General features: G+C 38.7%; 1 protein-coding gene across 2 annotated transcripts; it reads right to left on the bottom strand.

The window, feature by feature from the left end:
- Nucleotides 1-1,374: 1,374 nt before the first annotated feature.
- PEX2 (peroxisomal biogenesis factor 2) lies at nucleotides 1,375-23,095 on the bottom strand. 2 transcript variants are annotated; one of them, XM_061448252.1, is made up of 2 exons: nucleotides 22,961-23,095; nucleotides 1,375-3,537 (listed from the first exon to the last, which is right to left on the bottom strand). In XM_061448252.1, exon 2 carries the CDS (start codon nucleotides 3,516-3,518, stop codon nucleotides 2,604-2,606), a length of 915 nt encoding a protein of 304 aa, XP_061304236.1. In that variant the 5' UTR covers nucleotides 3,519-3,537; nucleotides 22,961-23,095; the 3' UTR covers nucleotides 1,375-2,603. The 2 variants fall into 2 exon arrangements, with proteins under 2 accessions (XP_061304236.1, XP_061304237.1); XM_061448253.1 differs by lacking the exon at nucleotides 22,961-23,095 and adding an exon at nucleotides 22,621-22,938 and having other exon boundaries at nucleotides 1,375-3,533.
- Between the last annotated feature and the right edge of the window lie 61 nt (nucleotides 23,096-23,156).

Genomic DNA, 23,156 nt, shown 5'->3' with positions numbered 1-23,156 from the left:
TTCCCAAACTTTTCCTCTACTTGCATGGAAAATGAAATAATTATAGCCACACTTTAGAATCTAGGATATTAGGGTAATGAAAACTGTTTATTTATGTCATAAGATATAGACCACAAAGTTGGTCAGTTCTATGGGCTACAAACCTAACACACTGATGATGAGGCAATACAAGCAGTAGGCCAAAGCTTTGGTATAATAAGACATCACAAGTTAAGCATCAAAAGCTGAATTCCAGAAGAAAAACAGGGAAGTCAAGTGCAATTTAGCATAGAAAATAGCTGTACAATAGAGGTACAAAACTTCTGGGAACAGGTTTCGTACTGCTACTATAACAGGGATGAAAAACAGTATACATTTTACTAGGTTTTCACCTGCAGGAAACTGCAAGAGACAAAACAAACCTTAGCAAATTCATACAGCTTACATAAACCAAACAGCAGGAGAGAGAGAGGGGTGGAATGAAACGGGAAAATAGCATTCTTTAAATATTCCGGAAAAAGAAACAGTTCTCAATACAAAAGAAGTTAACGCCTACATTAGAAGAACATGACACCTAACAGAGTCCAATATAGAAAAATCCATGCTTTTTTAACACAATACTTTACCTGTAACTTCAGAAGGAATGAAGAGTCCACAATAAACAAAGGTCTGCTATGATTATAAAACACAAACACTGGATTTTGGATGTGTACAAGCCTTAATAAGGATAGCTAAAGAGGTAGCAGAAATGCTCATGGATTTTTCAAGAGACATTAGACCACCTCAAAGACAGGGCTGCAAATACATTTCTTTGGGAAGAGCTATTAAATAATGTGGAAGGACAATTCATACAGAATCACTTCAGGACCAGCAAGTAACTCCAGACATTCTCCAACAGAACTGCCAGTTTTGATACTTCTAATAAAGGCAGCTTTGTACATGCTGGTTTGAATTGCAACTGTGAATAATAAATCTGGCAGGCTGCTGATACACACATTCGATGGCAAATAATACACTGTGGCACAGTATCTGGAAGCAGTTGCTCTGAAGTCCCAATTCACACAACAGCAGCAGCATTAATGAAGTTTTTGGCTGCCCAAAGATACTTACAAACCTGCTAACTATATTTAATTGCATCAGATGAAAGCACTGTGTGTCACTTGAAAGATCAAAACCTAGAATTTAAGATCTTCAAATAAATAGGCTGGTGAGTTGTTTTAATCAGACACTGAAGAATGTAATAAACCATTTCATAAAAGTAGATCAAAGACTGGATCAGTTGTTTTTGGGACTGACTACTGATGACAGCCAATCAAGAACACAGCTAGTATAATGCTATTTACTCAAATTCTCAAAAACTTACACAGTTAAAGAATCGAAAAAGGATGCAGTATATTTTTGTTAATGACACATTTCTGGGCAAGACTTCCTGTTAAAAAAAAAGGACTGCGATTTTTAAGAAAATAACTCATACAGAACCAGGTCAAAGAATAAATTGATAGTGTTAAAACGGGATAATAACAACATTGCAAAGCTGACAGACGAAGCAAATAGTAACAGTGAAAACCAGGAATATCTTTTTTTTTTTTTTTTTACGTGTCTATATGCACATAACTGTATTGATATTTTTTTGGTGCAGCAGTGAGCCATTACTGAGGTCTGGCATCCACCTTGACCACACACATAAAACACCAAAAGAGTGGCAAGTCCCAAAGACAGCATACTGTCAGTTATCTCCAGTGTCTCTGAGTCAGAAGACTGTGGGTTACCTTGGGCAGCTGCCACATTCTAATGAATGATGGACTGTGTGCCTCAGCTTTATACAAAAGTAGAGGAAAATGGTCATATATACGTCACTGAAGATCATGGCTAAGCCAGAAAAGTAGTTCAGTCACCTCATGGAAGTCTAGAAGGTGCACTGTATTCGTACAGGAAGTGGTATAACACCTGTAGGCACATGTTCACTATGGAGTATCTGTATGTCTACCAGAGGGGTCACTTAGGGTTTATGGTCTATTGATAAGAAAGCAATTCTGGGTACATCCTGTTACGTTGTTTTAATACGATGAAAACTCTTAATCTGCCAAGATGGCAATCCATCTTACACTTTTCCTTTTCTCCATGGAACCTCACACTGAATTAAAATTTAAATTTAAAATTTGAATTTAAAATTATTATTTAGGCATGACAAGATGACTTGCCCACCAAATTAATCTACTAGTTAAGCTGTTAATGACAGAAGCTTTTACAACAAGCTTGAGAAAAATCCATTAAATTGCTACAATTTACTGGGCATCTTCTGTATCTTTGAAGGAAGTATACAGCATGAAGTTAGAAAGTTGCAGGCTAACAGACTCTAGATCTAAGGATGAATGACTTGGCAACATAAGGGTACCAAAGTGGGATCAACTAGTCTGAGAAAGCAGAAGAGTTGGTAAATTACTTTTTATTCCTTCAAAGAGGCAAGTTGGCACTTTCACTCAGTAAACTGCTAAGACCAGTAAAGACGTATGTTACAACAAATTGCAAACTCTCAAAAGCTGTTTACAATACTTTCTGAATTTTTGCAGTAATATCTTCAACATAATATTTCATGTACAGTATAAAACCAAATCAACATCGTATCAGGTGTGCAATTCTGTCATTTCAACCTTGTATTTCAATGGCTGAAGACTCTGTACCTCTGAGCCACATTTAGGGCATGTAAAATACATATCAAATAAATAGTGGCTTTTAATACAATAGTAACAAAAAACATGTGAACATCCTATGGTATGAGGCATGGTAGGCCATTCCCCACATAGTGAACATTCTTTGCAGTGAGCTGTTAATGTCTTTTTACTACTGGAAAGACCTGAAATATGTGAGCAGCAAGAAGAAATTTTAAGTTTCAGTTTCTGTACATTTATAAGCGGCAGCAGATAGATCAGAAATTCAGCAAAGCCATGCCATAATAACTCCCTGTTCATGTATTCAAATCCTATTTGACGAACACTTTGTGGCTTGCAAAAAACTGACCTAATTCCTAGAATGCGTTCTGTTAATGTTGCAAATGTTCCTTTCTGAAGAAAAATCAGAAAATTTAGAAGTCCACAAAATTTAAGAAGTCCAGCTCCAAAGTTAATACAACTCTTAATTTTGCAGAAAGATTGCATTTGATGATTGCTAAATAAATCATAACATCTTTCTTCCAACCATCTTCCACCAACAGTTAAAATCAGATACCATAACTTCTGGTGTTTGCTCAGAGGCTGGTATTTCTCTGTCTGAGATAAGTTATTCTTGTATTGGATATTCAGAATAGCCTGTCCCACAGTTGCGTTCTTGGAGTATATAGTGAATCTCCACAATACAAGCCATAAAAATGCTTTTACTTCTGGTTCAAACTGAGCCAACACCCCTGGTTTAAATCCATGAAAACAGCTGGTAAACTGTGACCACACTAGTTGTTCCAGGGCTTTGTTTAGCTCAAGAGCATCAAGTTGACTTATTCTGAGCACAGGATTCACACTCTTTTCATTGCCAATGATGGATGCCATTTCTTCACAAAAAAACTTTCTAGGAATAAACACAAATAGATTTTAGTGTAAACAGAGAATTTCCTATTTTTATTCTTATAAAAAAAATAACGAACTTGGTTTTATGCATGCCTACATATCCATGTATCTATACCAGCAGTAAATAATAAGTAACAAAAAAGGTTGTTCAGGATGTACATTACCATGCTACTAATAAGCTACAGGTCCTTTCACGAACCTTTACATTAACAGTAAAAAATTTCACCGCAAAAGAAGATATATTGGACTGTTTCTCACAAACAGTAACATTCATATTTGGTTATAGAGAAGTGTTTAGCACCTTGCAGATGTTTAGAAAAACTCCACAGATTTAATATTACACTGAATAAATTAAAAACCCTAGTATTTTGCTGGGCATATCTGAAATATTGAATTGAACCTTAAAATAGAAGGCCAGAAACAAGAATTATAACATTATACAGGTTTTTTATGGAGAAATAAGGAAAGTGAATTTACTAACCAAGATCTGTAAGAGAACAGTGGGTGGATAGAAAATATTGCTATATGAATACTTCCCTAGCTGCAGCTGAAAGTAAAAATCTTAGAAATGCTAACAAATTTAAGGATTGCATGCAGAAAAATATGGATAAAATAAGATCGGGATGATAAAACTTGCTAAAGGCAGTGATTAGTTTAGAGAAGAATCATCATATGAGATTAAAAAAATATTCAGCATTCAGACATAAATTATCATACAGTACATCACTAAAGCCTGCATATATTTTCTAGTTTTTTGACAGGTGTGGGATTGTGTTACTTCTTGTATAACAAATTTCCTGGCAAGATGATTAATGTATACTAGCAACTCCAACAACTATGTGCTCTTCTTATTCAAGCATTACAGAGAAAAATACAAATATTTTTTTAAATTGCTTGGTTTAAGTGTTATTGTATTTGGAATTTTGTGACTAAGAAAATAAATGCAATAAATTACAAAAACAAAATGCAGCTAATACCTTGGTAATGCAAAATTGTGGGGTAACTGATTTTTAGTTCCTTTTGTGCACATAAAAAAAAAAAAACAAACCCAAAGTGATTTACAAGTGGTATATTTCAGACACTACGCAACATCTTGCACTTTCTAAACCAGATTCTTTGTGTAACAGACAAGCAAGGGTCAACAGTCTCCTAAACAAAGCACTGAAGAAGGCACTTCAAATCGCTGTTTATAAGAGGAAAACCTGCTATAAAACAAACTTGCTTTGAATGAAAGATGCTGTACAGGACCATATATAGGAATGGTTGCTAATGATGCTAAGAAAACAGAACAAAACAAAATAAAAATCCTTCAAAGCAATAACTGCTTGCTGAAACAGAGTGCACCAAAAGTTTTAAAACATGGTATAAAAGAAGGGGAGCTACTGGAGAGGATCCAGCAGAGGGCCGCAAGGATTATCAGGGGTCTGGAGCACCTCTTTTACAAGGCGATTGCAGGAGCTGGGCCTGTGTAGTCTAGAGAAGACAGAGGGGATCTCATTTATGAATATAAATATCTCAAAGGCAAGTGCCAGCAAGATGGTGCCAGACTCTTCAGCGGCGCCCAGTGATAGGACAATGGCCATAAACTAAAACTCAAGAAGTTTCACCTGAACATAAGGAAGAGCTTCTTTACATTGAGGGTGGCAGGGCACTGGACCAGGCTGTCCAGGGAGGCTGTGGAGTCTCTCTCTCTGTATACATTCAAAACCTTCCTGGATGTGTTCCTCTGGTGGCACTGCTTTGGCAGAGGGGATTGGACTAGATAATCTCCAGAGGTCCCTACCAACCCTAATGATTCTGTGATCATTTGTAGCATTCCTACTGTTTTCCATACCTGGTCATGTCTATAAGGAAAAAATATCATGCAAAGCTAACAGGAAACATGCTTTTGTTTTTAATGTATGCTGTACAATAGTAGTTTCCAGTTAACAAAGACTAGCTGCATGGGTAGGGCATACAGTAGCTCCACTCAATTACTTTAAACTCCTCCTACCTCAGTAGAAAGGAAAATACGGCTGAAGGCAGTTTAAGGCCACCTCCTCTGGACAAAAAAAAGCTAATGGGGTTCACTGCACCAACCCATGCTGGTCTGACAATCCAGCATACAAGGGTATACAAAGGGAGTATGCCCTCCTGTCTTTTCTGTAGTAAGGACTGAAGTGCATGAAGCATGTTTGCTAAGCATTATCTAGTATCAACCCAGTAACTTACCTCTTCCACTTTGTGATAAAAAGGTCAATTCAATCCCTATTGGATCTTGCTGTATTGCTTCAAAAACTCCAGGTCCAGTGACCATTCACCCTCCTACCCCTTATCTTCTCCATTTAGGAACCGCAGCCTCTGATAACCATCTACTTGGGAACCTGTCACTCATAATCCCTAAACCTCCAGTGTCTTTTTCACTTCTGGTAACACCTCAGTCCCTTCTACTCATTTCACTCCATTCTACTAATTTCCGTTACCCTCCTAGTACTGTTCCATACAATTACCAATACACAACATACCATCTTTTTTAGCTGACTTCCATTATCCCAGGTGTTATAACTAAACAACCTGTAAATGTCAAAACATTTAGCTTGTGTTTTTAATATTATTTTTGCATTCCATATTCTAGTGAGCTACACAGATTATAAGGAGAATGTTGGTTTTCCTCCATTTTCTGCATTAAATTCTGTTTGTCTTTCCTTGGTCTCTTATTTGGCCTACTTTACATTTTTTAAATTTAAGAGCTCAGAATTGTAGAGCCAGTCATTAAAGAGGCAAATATGAATGATCAGTTAAGGATGCTACCAGGCTTAGCTCATATGATCAGAACTGAACAGTCAAAAATTAGGTGAATATACATAAAACCCCTCTGTGTGATTAACTTCTTACACCAATATCAATATGCCTTGATACCCTCAATTTACACCATCAAAGGTATCACATAGGAAAAACAAACAAAAAAATTGCCTCCCAGAATAAAACCACACAGAATGCTTCTTAAATAACCTACACTTTGGTGTGGTTTTTCTTTTTTTTACTAAACACTGGTACAGTACACAGTGCAGCAAAAAAATATTATTGTATACCACCAGGCAAAGAGAAATTTCTTCTGGTATATGTTACTGCTGTTATTGAACATTATACAAATTATGAATTAATATATTTTATTTGGAAACATGTTATTGACAGAAATCTATCAATAGTAATGTAAGTATTGTCAACAGCCTGTCGATATTAATGTAATTATAATTAAGGGGATAACATGGATTTTAGCTATAATACCAAGTAACATCTCCTGCATTGGTGCCATCAATATAAGCATTATTATTGACCTGTTCTGGGACTATTAGTATGAAGTGTATTAACATCAGACATATTTGTCAATGCTTTCTGCCCACAAAAATTCTACATTTAAATTTACAGGTCTGTAAACTTTGCCTGCAGAAATATACAAATGACACCCTCTAGGGTGTCATTTCTTCCATAGGGCTATTACTGAGTAATCAAGGGGTTTCTACTGTCTCAGTGCTACCACAATTGCATTCCCTACTTTTCTAGCATTCTCATTAGAAGACAGACAGATATATGCAGAAGCTTCAAAATATTTTTAAGCATCATTTGTCAAAACACTTTTGGGGAAACCAAATTATTTTAAGTAAAAAATGAGCTTTTTTCCTTACTGATCTAACTTAAAATTGAATTAAGGATTCAAGAAGTAGCATGCCCATTCACTTCACCGAGTTCATGACTTAACTCTTAGATAATCTCTTCCATGGAACCAAAACATGCAGTTTGAGCACTCTACTTCTGGAGAGATGAAATGGACCACAAGAGACTAACTAATTGTAACTAAGCATGAATGCAGGCTCAAGAATATCTTGACAGATATTTAACTACCAAGAAAGCCAATTCCATACTTTCTCCAGATAAAACACTGGGACAGACTATCACCCTAATAATTGCAAAGAATCTTTTTCTCATATCCAGTCTAAAGCATCCTTATTAGAAATAAAGAAGGGTTTCATTCCACATGAAAAAACAACAACAGTGGAGAAGAATTTCCAATTTTTTTGCATTTTCTCGAGAGGAAAGAGCAGTGAGGCATTCGAGGGGACCAACTTCATATTGATTCACCAAACCAGACAACATCCTCTTCCCTACAATATGCCTGGTATGATCCTCCAGGGAAAAAAAAAAAACAAACAAAAAAACCCTGAACCAACAATAAACACCAACAATCAAAAAACCAAGCAAACCAACCTCACACTTCACTTTTTCTAGAAGCATAGATAGTATTTACCTTGAGGTCTACTATATCCTCAGATCTTTTTCTGTCATTTTTTCTGTCTCAGTAACTATTTCCTGTTTTGTATTCATGCATTTGAGTTTTTCCTCTTAAACTCAGTGCTTTGTACTTGCCTGCATTGCTTTAATCTTATTGATTTCAGACTTTCTCTCCAAATTCATCAAAAGTATTCTAGATTCAGATCTTCTGTTCAAAACAAAGAATAAAAAACAAAAAAATTTAGCATCATCAGTAACTTTTGTTAAGTGTGTGTTCTCTTCAATCATCCAACTCGTTAATGCCTTTTCATCTTGACAGGGCACTACAGATAATTACTCTGTAACAGCAATTTTTCAACTTGATGCTGATAGTATCAGCATTTAATAGAGACAGTATGGATATTACATTTCCCTAGCTTGCTTATGGCGGGTAAAATCTTTACTAAAATCAAGCTGTATTGTAACTAAAGTTTTCCTTTTACTTACTAAGCTTGTCATTCTTTCTAAGAGAAGAAACAGGCTGAGGTTTCTTATGAACAGGTGACATCAAACTATACTGTCTTACAATCTCTCTTCTGCACATTTTTAGATACAAATTAATTGCTAAACTATTTACTCCTGAGTATTTGGAATTGAAACTGACATCTTCAAGAATTCTCTTAACACAAGAACAGAGATAGAAACACACGCGCACACACACACACAAACCCATTTTGCTGTCTATTTTCACCCTCTGGGACATTAAATAAATAAATAAAACCAGCAGTGCCTAATTCCTCAGTCATTCTAGGATGAATTTTATTAGAATTTGCCATTTGAGCACATTTATATTAAGATTCCTTAGGCTATTTTTTCTGTGCTTTGGTTCCACTCTTATTTCCTGCCTAAGATTCATTTTATGAAACTAGCAGGTCACAATATATCTCTTTTATAAAGTATGAAGTAAAGAATCAGCCTTTGAAAATCTGTTACTTGTTCTCCTTTCTTATTTAGTAATAGATCTAGGTAATAGACCTCTCCCTTTATGCCTCCTCTTACTTAGATTTTTGGACCCTTTCATTGATTCTTTTTTTGTGCTTTGTAAATTGAAACTTACCTTATTCTTCAGAGTCACTAATTCTATTCTTACGTTCCTATGCTATTCATTTACATTCATCGCTAATCATGCTGCATTATTTTTGCCTGGACAACTCTTGATTTTCAGGCCACTAAAGAATTACTGAGATACATAAAGTCTCTTTAGCATTCATTATTTAGTTTGTCATTACAAACTAACTCAAAACAAAAAAACAACAGGACATATATTAAAGACAACCTTTTTTGTTGTTGTTGTTGTTTGTTTTTTTTAGCCTTTTTAATAGACTAGATTCTGCCAAGTCCCAGTATTTATATCTATGGTCCAGGCAGGGGGAAGCAGCATGTGGTGGGTATGCTAGGAATCACACCCTCTCTGGAGAGGGTATCACTAACACACACGTCCTCTTTTCTCTGAAAGTTGCAATGCTTTTGGTATTGCATATATGTTGCCATGCCGGGTGCATGAGAGAAAGCAAGCAAGCCATGCCCTCAAAGCTACTATTCCTCCTTTTGCGTTCATAAAGTTAGGGTATCTTTTCATCCATCACAAGTACACGGAAGAGCGGTTGGGTTTTGGTTTTGTTTGTTTGGTTTTGTTTGTTTTGCTTTTTTTTTTTTTTGAGAGGTGTTTTTTTTTCAAGTTGTTTTTTGCATTTTGTTTTGGAGAGGTTTTTTTGTGAAAGTCTGTTCCATTTAACTGTTTTTTTCAGTTCCTCTCAATAGCAGAGAATATTTCAGATGTCAACTTGAAAACAAACTTTAAAGATAAAAATCAAGTTGTATGTATCTAGTTAATTTTGAAATTTTTCTTTACATAAACTGTTATAATAAACCACAGAAAATGGAAACCAGCTGCTCAAAGCCTCATGTCTTAACATTAATTCTCATCCCTTGCTTGCTCATCAAGTTTAGAGAAAAAGATCCTGAGATCAAAGTCTAACTGGGAGCCCCGACTGTGTTGTCCATAATCACTGTAAAATTAACTTATCATTATATCTTTACCTCAGATAACCTTACAAAAGATTACTGTCTGGATTTCTATATATTTCAGCTAAATACCTATCATTTTGTAAAGACCATAAACTGATTTGGAATAACTACTAACACTAATTGAAAAACCAGCAATACACTGCAATCACATAAAATATTATTTATTTTTTATATTCCTGGAAGGTAGGACTATTTCTAAAAACAAAGGAAAACATCGAATTACTGTGTAATGAATCAACAGATTTAAGATTTTCACTACAGAGGCTAAGTAAGCAAAAATTCCAGAATCCTAAATGCTATAATTACATTTATTGTCCAAAGACCTAGTACAAGACAAAGACACATTCAAATCACCAATTGCTTTCCAACTTTAACCCATTAAGATTAGATTTTATAAAATGATATACAAGAGGTTAGCTACGGCTGAATGCCTGGAGAGAGCAAGAAAAAGTAAGGATAGCTCATTGATTTATCTTCCATAAACTACCTGCCAGAGTCAAAATATTAGGGCTTCAAGTTACAAAATCAAAACCAGCTCAGAAGAGCCAGAATTGATACAACAGTAATAAAGAGCAGTAGGAAAGTGCTGCACTGTTAGAGGATGTACATCAGTCATTTCTGTCAGTATTTGACAGAAAATGAAAATCATGCATCAGTGTAATATATTCTCTCGATGAATGCTAGCAACCAAGACTATTACTGGCCACTGGTAAAGATATGCTGAATGCTGAGAGCAACCACTGACTTCAGAAAAATTTGTGATCCGTCAGCACTCTTAAAAAACAGATTATCAAATGCAAACAATGAGATCTGACAGATTCATTACTGCATAACTAATATTTAAAGTGCTACATTTTAAAATTTTGTGATGTTAAATTTAAGGCGACAAAAGCTCAAAGTACATTTGCATTCCTTGTAGCGTAAAATCCAGATAATGTCATTCTACCAACCTTTTAAGTATGGCCCTAATTTTCATTTATTAGAACAGATAGGAAGAATAGCATGTAACATGTAACAATTTCTACATTGAATCACTATTATTCTTCATCCCACATCCCATTCCTCTTTTTCCTCTCATTTCCTTTTTGACACCCCTCTCCTTAGTACATCAAATTTCAAATTCAGTGCTATAGATGTCAGTTCTGCTTGTAAATTCCCATTCTCTGCTGTACTAAATGAAATACAACTGCTGTTCCTTTTAATTAAATCAATGATAAAAGAATCCCAAACCTTAAAAAAAACAAAAGCAAAACAAAAACTGTATTGTAACTTAAGACTTTCCAAAAGCCATGGTTCAAAAAAATCCCTTAAACACTAAGATGAAGAGTCAACATATATATATATATAGGCTCTAACATCTATAAGACCCAATGTAAACTCTTTTTCTTTAGAGCTAAGTACCTGGAGAAGTGCCTTACATTTACTGTTGCCGAATCAAAATGGTGCAGGACTCTGCTGTTTAACAGAGTTGCAATTGTGATGGGTAACTAGGAGGGCACAGCCCCTTGGAAGGAAGGGAAAATATTTCTGACTAAACCAGTACCAGGATGTGTAAGAGCATGGGAAAGATAAGGATCCTTTATGCTACAAATGGAGGTCTCAACTGTTGATGATCACATAAGCAGATGCCAGGGAGACCCCTGCATTTGAAGAGATTTTGGTTATGAGGAGGATATGAAATTGATACATGGATGGATAACAAAGTTATATTGCATTACATGTGTAAAAGTGAAAAGGATGTAAAGCTTAGTAGATGTGCCATCCTGTGTGTAAAGCAGGTGAAACATCACATGGTGGCATAGGTATGCATCTCAGTTTCAGAACAGTTCAAAGACAGGACATGAATGCATGGTTATGGGCCCTGTGGACAATTAAAGCCTTAGCTCTTCAATTGCTGGTTACTTTTACCTGAAAAGTTGGCCTTATACCTTGTGACATAGGTAATATCTGTTTTTCACTGTAGTAAGGGCACTCTGTCTTTCATAGCCTTATTTATCAAGCACTGGGTCAACTGCTATTTTATGCATCTTTCCCATGCTCCTATCTTTCTTCCATTCAACACTACCAAAAGGGAAACGGGGGAGGGAGAAGTAAACTAACTTAAATTCCCATTTCGCAGCTCTGTGTTTCTGTTCTTCTCCCACCTGTCTGATCCATATGAACAGATCACTAGACTGGTGTGGAGATTACCGGAAGAAGATTGGGAAGATACGTAGAAGGGATTCAGAACCAATGCTTGTTCCATGTACTCTGGTACAATTTACCACAGATGACAGAACTCTGAAATTTTGCATTAAACACCTTAAGCTGATCATTTGCAAACAAGAGACACTGCCCAGATTTTATTCCACCTTTCTGTTTACATATATATGCATAAGAACTGCACAGTCATGAATATTCAGCAATATGCAAATGTTAACAATGGCGATCCAAATAGTGCACCGCAGCAACATAATGTCTTTTAACCTTTTCTTAAAAATTCTTATTAGATGAGAAAGTTAAAATCTGTCCTGAATGCACAAATAACTCTTAACTTCTGTCCACATCTGTACCAAAATGAGAACCGTATGTAAAAGCAACGCTGTTACAGGCTGTATGTAGCTATATGTTACAGCCAAGAAGGCCCCATATCAATAAAAAGATAAGCCTGTTCACTATGATTTTTAAGTTTGGACCCTGTATTATATGGCCAAACTTATGAATAATTTGATCTAATTAAAATTAAGAACTCTCAACTGGTGGAAGGGTAAAGAACAGTACTTTACCTGACATACGTTTCATTTATTCAGCTTGTGTTCTATATGAATATGAGCTGATGTAATTTCTGACAATAAATGTCATTCCCTACCATCTTCCTTCAACTATGTATTGCCACCTTTTCACACAGACTAGCACCAAAATTCATTTGACCTTCTACTGGACTGTTCTTGCATTTTGAACTGGCAGGAAATAAGCCTGTTTAAATTTGCTTTTCTGTTGATTTAGTACACAAACAGGTCAGCAAAACATCAGGTAAGATGCATGTAGAACCATTACGAGGAGCATCAGGGCCAGTGAAAGCAGGAAGTCATGAAACTAGCTTCCTTTGAATCTCAGCATCACACTCTTGCATCCATCACCAGTCAATAGAAAGATAGAAACCCAAGCTCTTCATTTGACTAGAATTGTTCTTATGGTCTTCAAACCCAACATGCTGAATGTGCAAAGATAGTATCACCATAACACTGTAAATACAAATAATGAAACTTTTGGCTAACTTTAAAAACTGAAAAGAAAAAAAAAGAATTCTTTGATCAAGTCTGATGTAGGACTCATGCAGACTGGCAAGTGTGAGGCTACTTTGTTTAAATAAGTAATGCTATGTGATTCCTCTCCACTATTACCTTTTTGATATCACAGTATCACAGTATGCTAGAGATTGGAAGGGACCTCGAAAGATCATCTAGTCCAATCCCCCTGCTGGAGCAGGAACACCTAGATAATGTTACACAGGAATGTGTCCAGGCGAGTTTTGAATGTCTCCAGGGAAGGAGACTCCATAACCTCCCTGGGCAGCCTGTTCCAGTGTTCCGTCACCCTCACTGAGAAGAAGTTTCTTCTCAAGTTTAAGTGGAACCTCTTGTGTTCCAGTTTGTACCCATTACCCCTTGTCCTATCATTGTTTGCCATTGAGTAGAGCCTGGCTCCATCCTTGTGACATTCCCCCTTTATATATTTATAGACACTAATAAGGTCACCCCTCAGTCTCCTCTTCTCCAAACTATAGAGACCCAGCTCCCTCAGTCTTTCCTCATAAGGGAGATGCTCCACTCCCTTAATCATCTTCGTTGCCCTGCGCTGGACTCTCTCCAGCAGCTCCCTGTCCTTCTTGAACTGAGAGGCCCAGAACTGGACACAATATTCCAGATGCGGTCTCACCAGGGCAGAGTAGAGGGGAAGGAGGACCTCTCTCGACCTACTAACCACCCCCCTTCTAATACACCCCAGGATGCCATTGGCCTTCTTAGCCACAAGGGCACAGTGTTGGCTCATGGTCATCCTGTCGTCCACTAGGACCCCCAGGTCCCTCTCCCCTACACTGCTCTCTAACAGGTCGTTTCCTAACCTATACTGGAACCTGGGGTTGTTCCTGCCCAGATGCAGGACTCTACACTTTCCCTTGTTATATTTCATCAAGTTATTCCCTGCCCAACTCTCCAGCCTGTCCAGGTCTCGCTGGATGGCAGCACAGCCTTCTGGCGTGTCAGCCACTCCTCCCAGCTTAGTGTCATCAGCAAACTTGCTGATAGTACACTCAATTCCCTCGTCTAAATCATTGATGAATATATTAAATAATACCGGTCCCAGTACTGACCCTTGAGGCACTCCACTAGATACAGGCCTCCAACTAGACTCAGCCCCATAGACTGCAACTCTCTGGCTTCTCTCCTTCAGCCAGTTCGCAGTCCACCTCACTACCTGATCATCCAGTCCACACTTCCCCAATTTAGCTGTGAGGATGCTATGGGAGACTGTGTCAAATGCTTTGCTGAAGTCAAGGTAGACCACATCCACCGCTCTGCCATCATCCATCCACCGTGTTATTTCCTCATAAAAGGCTAAGAGATTGGTCAAACATGATTTCCCCTTGGTGAAGCCATGTTGACTGCCCCTCATAACCCTCTTATCCTTGATATGCCTTAAGATGGCACCAAGGATAAGGTGTTCCATCACTTTCCCAGGGATCGAGGTGAGGCTGACCGGTCTGTAGTTACCCGGGTCCTCCTTCTTGCCCTTTTTGAAGACCGGAGTGACATTTGCTTTCCTCCAGTCCTCAGGCACCTCTCCCATTTCCCAAGACTTGGTAAAGATGATGGAGAGTGGTCTAGCAATGACTTCTGCCAGTTCCCTCAGCACCCGCGGGTGCATCCCATCTGGACCCATGGATTTATGGATGTCCAGATTCCTCAACTGGTCTCTAACCCATTCTTCATCGACTAAGGCAAACCGCTCCGTTGACCTGACTTCATCTAAGGTCTCAGGGGTACAGGGCTCTTCAGGACTGCCTGCAGCAGAGTAGACAGAGACAAAGAAGGCATTCAGTAACTCTGCCATCTCTGTATCTTCTGTCACCAGGGCACCCATCCCGTTCATCAGTGGGCCTACATTGCCTCTGGTGTTAATTTTGTCTGCCATGTATTTGAAAAAGCTCTTTTTGCTGTCCTTGACCCTTCTCGCCAGGTTTAATTCTAAGGATGCCTTAGTCCTCCTAGCTGCCTTCCTACATCCTCTAGCAGCAGCCTTATATGATTGTACTTTGAAATATTTGGCATACACAGTGACTAATAGGGATCCTGGGAAAATTAGATGCGCTCAGTGTCCCCAAATCTTAACAGTTTTATTACTTGGTAATTATGGTAACTTTAAACACACAAGGAAAGACTGTTAGGCTTTCACCACACTCCCTTCAATCCTATAACTTCATTAGCATTTTACAATCCACTGGCACAGCTGCACACACGTATTACAAGTAACAGTTTAGAAAAGGGATAATAATTTCCTTACTAGGCAGCCTTAGCTGTAGACTGTTCAGTTTCTACAATCCCTCTGCGATTCCAACATCAATTCCCCTTCATAATTTAGTTATGCCCCACAGTGTTATGGCCCTTTATTAATTTCTTTTGCAGGAAAAGTTCCTTTCCCCTTGCCAGCCCCCTTCTCTGATATCTTTTGTCAGCTCCTCTGCTTATAGAATTAACAATATTATTTTTTAATAATACTATTATTTAATGTATTTTTCAAGTCCTCTTAAAATTTAAATTTGAATTATTTCCTTTCTTTTCCAATCCACTTCCAGTATCAGCAAAAATAGGCATAGTGGAGAACAGCAGTGGCAGAGAGTATTTTTAGAAAGATTGTTCCCAGGAAGCTGATACAAATGCAATTAATATTAGGAGTGATTCAGCTTATTTCTGAAGGCCAAAAAATTACATAGGTCTTCGCAGGTAAAGGAGGAAGTGCTCAGATCCAGTCATAGTCAACCTCAATTCCAGAGCTGCACAACTGCCATAATTCCTCCCTCTTCCCACACGATGGGTTTGTCCTCAAAGTTGGGCTTTTTTTTTCTCAGAATTTTTACTCTTTCTCTGAAAAACCTGCATTTAGTTTTCTTTTTCAAAAGTCCTGAAGTAATCTGACTTCCAAACTTCCTGCATTCTACCTCTAAACAAACATCTCCTAATCCCCGAAACCCACTACCAGTATTTCTGAGAGAAAAATGTTACAAAGAGATAGCACCCTTCCTGTTCTCCTGCTGAAGATTTTTTGTAAAGTTTGGATATGAACTGAAAATGCTTGTAAATGCAGATCAGATGCATGGCTGCAAGAACCATTTAGGTCGTCTGAGAAGCTACAGGACAGAACCTGCTACCTTCTTTGTCCATAAGCAGCACAAGCCGACTCCTGAGCCTGCAACTTTTTAGCACAACGCACGTTCTTTAAATCTGCTGCTTTTAACTTTATTACTTAAATAGAGGAAGTGTTGTGGAGTAGCTGGTGTTGAGAGCAAACTAGCTAGTTAAGAAGAGTTGTAGCATCACACGCTTTCTCTTCCTTCACTGTAGGAAAATGTATATATTCTAATCAGGTCTCAAAAAAAAAAAAAAAAAGACCCAAACCTACAATAATACTCCCCCCCAAAAAAAAGACCCCCAACCAACAAACAAAAAAACCCCACACAACAAAAACACCAAATAAAACTACCTTCTGCTCCCCCACAAAACCAACCAACCAAAAACAAACCAAACCCAAACCTGAACCCCTAAACATAAGCATCCTGCTTGAAAACACCATACTGAAGTAGCCCTCTACTTTAGTCCAAGAGATGTAATAAATTGTAAGGGCTGTCATCATTGACTGCAGCAGCAATACAGTGAGTTTGAGTCTATTACCATTTTTAGTCATACAGAACTTGGCATCATGCATGTTGGAAATTTAAATTCACTCTGTATGCTCTAAAAAATTGTGTGAAGTCAGATGTTGCTCCTGGAAAGTTAACATCTGGAAATCAGACCTTGCTAGAGAAATTTACATTAGGGTACTCTAGCAAAAGACTGATTTTAATTGAAAAAATCATCATCTTCTAATGCACAAGTTATATGCAAGCGCAAACACATCTTTTTCATATTTTGTATAAGTTGTTCAGCTTAGTATACACTAAACATATGTATAGAACTAATACACGTAGAGGATATATATATCTCTATACAATCTGAAGGACCAACAGACACTTCACAATATTTATAGAATGGAGTTGGTTGTGATTTAGAGAAAAACATGCTTCTCTTGAAGCTTGCCAGCGAAGGGGTCTTTTTTTGAAGTCACTCTGAAGTAGTACAGAGCAGCTTCACTGTCTGAATTTCCTAAAGTATGTGCATGAAGTCCACTGGCAGGTTACCAAATACTGCTTGTGTATTTACTGCAAGCTAAGGAAAACAAAAAAAGAGAAAACTCCAGAGCTGACTGTCACCCAACCCCCCTTTTTATTCTTATAAATGTGATAACAGAGACAAGTAGAAAGGAATCAGTGTGTTACTGTAAGCTCCTGAAGTACAATCCCCCCTGCTCAAGAAGGGCCATCTGAAGCCAAGTGCCCAGAAGCATTCCAGATGGCTTTTGAATATCTCCAAGGACAGAAACTCCACAGCATCTTTGGTCAATCCATGCCCGTGCTTGGTCATCCTCTCAGTGAAAACTTGTTTCCTGATGTTCAGAGCTTCCTGTGTTTCAGCATGTGCCCATTGCCTCTGGTGGTGTCACTGTGCAGCATCGAAAAGAGCCCACCTCCATCCTCTTTGCACAGGACTGGAAAGAGCCCAGCTCCATCCTCTCTGCACCCCCCTTGCAGGTATTCATATACATTAATAAGACACCCCTCCACCCTCAGCCTTTGCTTCTCCAGGCTGAACAGTCCCAGCTTTCACAGCTTTCTCTCACAGGAGTCACGCTCCAATTCCTTAATCAACTTTGTGGCCCTGTGCCAGGCTTTCCAGTCCTCATGTATACTGTGGAGCACAGAACTGAACACAGTACTCCAGACATGGCCTCAGCACTGCTGGATAAAGCACGAGGATTCTTAACAACCTCCCTTGACCTGCTGGCAACATTCCTCCTAATGCAGCGCAGGTTACAGTTAGCCTACTCTGCTACAAGGACACACTGCTGGCTCATTTTCAAGTTGGTGTCCACAAGGGCCCCCAAAGCCTTTTCTCCAATGTTTCTCCAACAACTACTTTACAGACCACTGCCACCCAGCAGATACCAGGGCACAGGGCTGATCCTCCCCAGGTGCAAAAGTTTTTACTTTCCCTTCTTGGAACTTCAGGAAGCTCCTGACAGACTATTTATCCAGCCTGTTGAGGTCCCTCTGGATGGCAGCACGACACTGACTTATCAGTCACTCCTCCCAGTTTAATCCCATCAGCAAACTTGCCCAGATTTCACTCTGCCCCCTCACCCAGATAATTAACTGTCCTGGATTCAGCAGTAGCAGTCATTTTTTCTCCTTTAGTAGCTGGTACAGTGCTGCGTTTTTGACTTTCAGCCTGGGAACAGCACGGATAACACCAATGTTTTTAGTTGCTGCTCTGTAATGTTTAGTCTGACCAAGGACTTTCTGAGTCTCGTGCTCTGCCAAGGAGGAGGGGAAGCCGGGACGAAGCAGAGACAGGACACCTGGCCCAAACTAACCAAAGAGGTATTTCATACCACAGCACATCATGCCCACTATAGAAACTGGGGGCGGTTACCTGGAAGGGCTAGATCACTGCTCAGGTTGGGCTGGGTATCAGTCAGCAAGTGGTTCTCTTCCCTTGTTATTTCCCTTATCATTATTATTGGTGGCAGCAGTAGGGATCTGTGTTATACCTTAGTTACTGGACTGTTCTTATCTCAACCCGTGGGAGTTACATTCTTTTGATTCTCCTCCCCATCCCTCTGGGAGCTGGGGAAAGAAGCGGGGAAGTGAGAGAAGGGCTGCGTGGTTTCTGGGTTGCCATCTGGGCTTAAACCATGACATTAACGAAGATATTAAGCAGCATTCAACTCAGTCCTGACCCCTGGAGTGCACTGCTACCTACTAGCCTATCACTAGACTTTGCACCACTGATCACCGCTCCTGGGCCCGGCTAGTTTCATACTGACCTCAGTGTTAGCTCACCCAGGCCATACTTCATCAGCTTCTCTATGAGAATGTCCTAAGAGACTTATCCTGTGGAACTCTTCCAAGCAGAACCATGCAGAGGCCAGAGTCTGATCTCGTGATGTCCAAAGCAATGATCTTGCTTTCTAATACTTAAGCCAGGCTCTCAGAGAAGGCAGGTACTAATATCAGTAACTGACTAAATCAGAAATAGATTATGTTAGTTTCTGCCAGGGACCATACAGCTTAAAGGAGATGTGAGCTAAACTGTAACCAACATGCTGAACTTCTTTTTTAATAAAATATTACCTAGAAAGTCTTAAAAAAAAAAACCCTCTGCCCAAAAAACATTAAATATCTAAAAAGTTTTAGAAAGTCGTGTATTAAAAATAATCTATATATTAGGTATAACAAATATACCTTATTCTTTAGTTAGACTGATGCTTATCCAGAATGAGCTTATTGGCAAGATATGAAGAACATTTCTTATAAAATACAGTGTCACCTTTCAATTCAAAAGCTTATTTTTTTCATATTATCTTATTTTTCTTATTATTGTTAGAGCACACTTACAAGCTAATTTAATAGTTATATTTATGCCTAAATCTTATCAGTTAGCATTAGCTGGACATAATTTTTTTTTCTCTTTTTGTTAGATCTTCTTGATTCCTGTTCTTACTGAATAAACATAGCAACTGCAAGTGCAACAGTGCTCTGGGATTTCTGAGTTTGCCTTCCCCCCCCCCCCCCCAAAGTAGGCCATTATAACCAATACAGAAATAAAGCACAAGGTTAATAGTAATAAGGTACTTATAACAGCAAATTGTTGAGTGATTTGTCTACTGTTTAATTTGCTGCTAGGGTTCCTTCAGAAATCTGTTAAAACTACTTCCTTTCCCCACACACTCTCTAAACCTCAAAGCTTTGAAATTACTTTCCAATTGTTTTAAACATATGAAAAGATATTTCCATACTCTCCCTTCTTTTTTAAAACTAATTTAATGTGTTTTCTGTGTTGTTTTTTTTTCTTTTGAAATATATGCTTCATTACTGTATACGTAATATACAGTATATATACTGGACTTAGACATTGCTCTTTATCCCTTGATTATTTCCATCTTGAGTCATTTATGTTACAATATATTTTTTGTATTGACAGTATGTAGCTGTAAACTTGTTTCCTTCCACCCCAAATATTCTCTGGGTAGCAGTCTTTAGCAATTTTCAGGACAGCCACTTTAAAGGAATATGTAAGATTAAACAGAGGAGAAGATCAAATGTCTTTCTTGACTTGGATCAGAGCATTTGATGTCAAAGCATAAATGGAGGTCCTCGGATTAGTTACAGTGTCCAAAACTATCACAGTACAGAAATTCCTTTCCCATTCTATTCTATGAAGGTCTTTATATACTATCAATACCTGTCTGGAAGTTTTGAGTTTTATTTACTTCATTACAAGAACATTTACTTCCTACATGCCATGAATCACAGTATCAAAACCTGTGAGTCACTACTGCTCTAAAAAAAAATAAAATTATACCTACAGTCTTGGGGTGTGAGGAATAATAAAGGAATCTAATAGGAAAACACACAGAATTAAACCTCCCTCCCAAATCTAAACACCTTCCTTGAACAAATCAGACATTTCATTTATCTAGCTTAGTCCTTAACAATCCACTAACATGAACCATACCATGAAGCACACCACTCCAGCCTTTTAATCAGTGGATGGATTCATAACAGATCTGAAGGTCCATTGCCTTATAAACTAAACTTTTTAAAAACAAATTCAGAGGATGATATTTTATATGCTTGTACTGCTGTTCCAAGAGTTCCAAGGGTAACTATGACAGACTTAAGCATCACCTGACTCGAATACACATAAGTTCATCAGTATTAGAAATGCCCAATTTTAATTATTTACTCAGTTATACCAACATGAAAAGTTTCACTAAAGCTTCCATGGGAACTGACTTAATTGGTGAAAAGGTTGATCTCAACAAACAAACAGAAGTTTGAACAGAGGCAGGCCTAGAAGTTAAAAGGACTTACAGAGGCAAAACTTGAAGCAAAGTAATTTCAGCTGCCTTCGCCCCAAGCTTTAAACTGAAAGATGGCAGATTTATATTAGCTATTAGGAAGAAGTTCTTTACTGTGAGGGTGGTGAGGCATTGGAACAAGTTGCACAGAGAAGTTATGGCTGCTCATCCCTGGCAGTTTTCAAGGCCAGACTGGATGGGGCTTTGAGCAACCCAGTCTAGTAGAAGGTGTCCCTGTCTATGGCAGGGGAGTTGGAACTAGATAAGCTTTAAGGTTCCCTTCCAACCCAAACCATTCCACAATTCTGCATTCAATAAACACACTCAGTTCTTACTTCAAAATCTGCAAATATATATTCATATAACATTGGGGGTTGGGCGTTAATATATAAACATTGTCATTTATTATTTCATTTATTATCAATTATAAAAATGCCCAAACAGCCAATGTCCTTCAACCTCCCACAATACAATCTAGGTTGGTAGGCAAGAAAGAGGATGTAAGCTTAAGATGACTGCAAAGCCTTCATAAACAATAGTGCTAAATGTGTTCCACTTTCCAGTTCACTGACTCTATCAGCTACTTAACAATATGAAAAAAAAAAAAGCATCATGGTAATATATTGCAAGCGATAAGCTATTAAAATATTAACACTTTTAAAAATAAAAATAATAATGCTCCTTTCTGAAGAATGTTTGCACAGGCCAACTTCTGACAATTTTTAGTAATAAAAGTAATATCTGATTTATCCAAAAGATGAAAAATTACTTCAAAACATTACTGCTGTGTATAGGATAGTAAAACATTGGAAGGAGGATGGACATCCAGGAAGTGAAAAGCAAACTGCTGATGAGTTGAAACAGAAGCAAAAGAAGTTTTGTAGAAGAAAGCACCGATAAAATAGATCTTCATAAAGAATAACAATAGTGTCAGTCTTAAAGTGAAAACTGTTGCTGAACTGAATATTCATGATAGCTTAAAATAAATTACACAAGAAACTGCTAACTTCCAGTAAAATCAAACAAATGGCTAAATATATTGACATCAGATTTTACTACAATATGGCTATACTTCATATATGACATAGGCAAATACTTATCTTTTACCGATACATGAAAGATGATACAAGATATACATGCATACATGTAGGGATCAATAGCAATACACAGTGCTGTGGTTTTCATTATGGACTATATCATAAGCAGAATTCACCCCTCTGCCAAAACACGTTGGCCATTCAGACTAGAACTAGATTAGTTTTGTAGCAAATGGTTTGATACACTCATAAACTACACAGAAGTGGATTAACGAAAACAGACAGGAGGTGCTGTCACCTGTATCAGGCTGTACCTATAGGAAACTGTCAGCTACAGCAGCCAGTCATAGGAAAAACCTTTGGAAGCCCGTAAACGGCTCACTCTCCCAACTGCCATCAGAGTAACAGTTCAGATTAAAACTTACTAGCACATTATGCCCTATCCTGTCTGCGAAGCACTTCACCTGGCTGGTGTAGCTGACATCCTCCCTTACCTTACCCCTGGCCCTAGCTGCAGTCCTGCAGTCTCTTGGCGTGCTGAAGCACTCAGCGGGACTTCAGAGGGACTTAAGGAACCGAGACGCTCAGGGAAGGCGTGGGGCGCAACAAAACTGTTTGTGAGCAGGGCCAGTACCAGCGCCCAGAGCCGACTCAGGGAGAGCAGCCTGCCGGCCCTGCAGGCACGCCGCCGCGCCACAGCAGACCGACTCGAGTCCGCAGGAGCTGCCTGGCCGGACTCCGCCGAGGGCCGCAGTTCCAGCAGCACAGCGGCAGCTGTCTGGCCGGGCAGGCCAGCAGCAACCGCACCTCCTCCCGCCCCGTGCACCGACTGACCTGCGCCGCCACCGGGGCCAGGCCGCCAGGCCTCTGCAGAGGTAACGGGTACGACAGTTCCCGCTTCGAGCCTCCTAGTGAAGGCCTGCACGGAGGGCGCCTCTTCGGGCAGCCTCGAGAACCCACCCAAAAGCCCCTCGGCTGCGATCGCCAGCCTACTGGCACTATCCCGCCAGCAGACCTTGCCAGGTCATAG

The sequence above is a fragment of the Pezoporus flaviventris genome, unplaced genomic scaffold, assembly GCF_033815535.1.
Source record: "Pezoporus flaviventris isolate CSIRO_AGI_PZ_B2104156 unplaced genomic scaffold, CSIRO_AGI_Pfla_v1 ptg000007l, whole genome shotgun sequence".
Classification (NCBI taxonomy): domain Eukaryota; kingdom Metazoa; phylum Chordata; class Aves; order Psittaciformes; family Psittacidae; genus Pezoporus; species Pezoporus flaviventris.
This window is presented reverse-complemented; position numbering and strand designations above follow the sequence as displayed.

What these genes read in the sequence shown, in the direction of transcription:
- PEX2 (XM_061448252.1), bottom strand. Translation starts at nt 3,518, where the DNA reads ATGGCATCCATCATTGGCAATGAAAAGAGTGTGAATCCTGTGCTCAGA.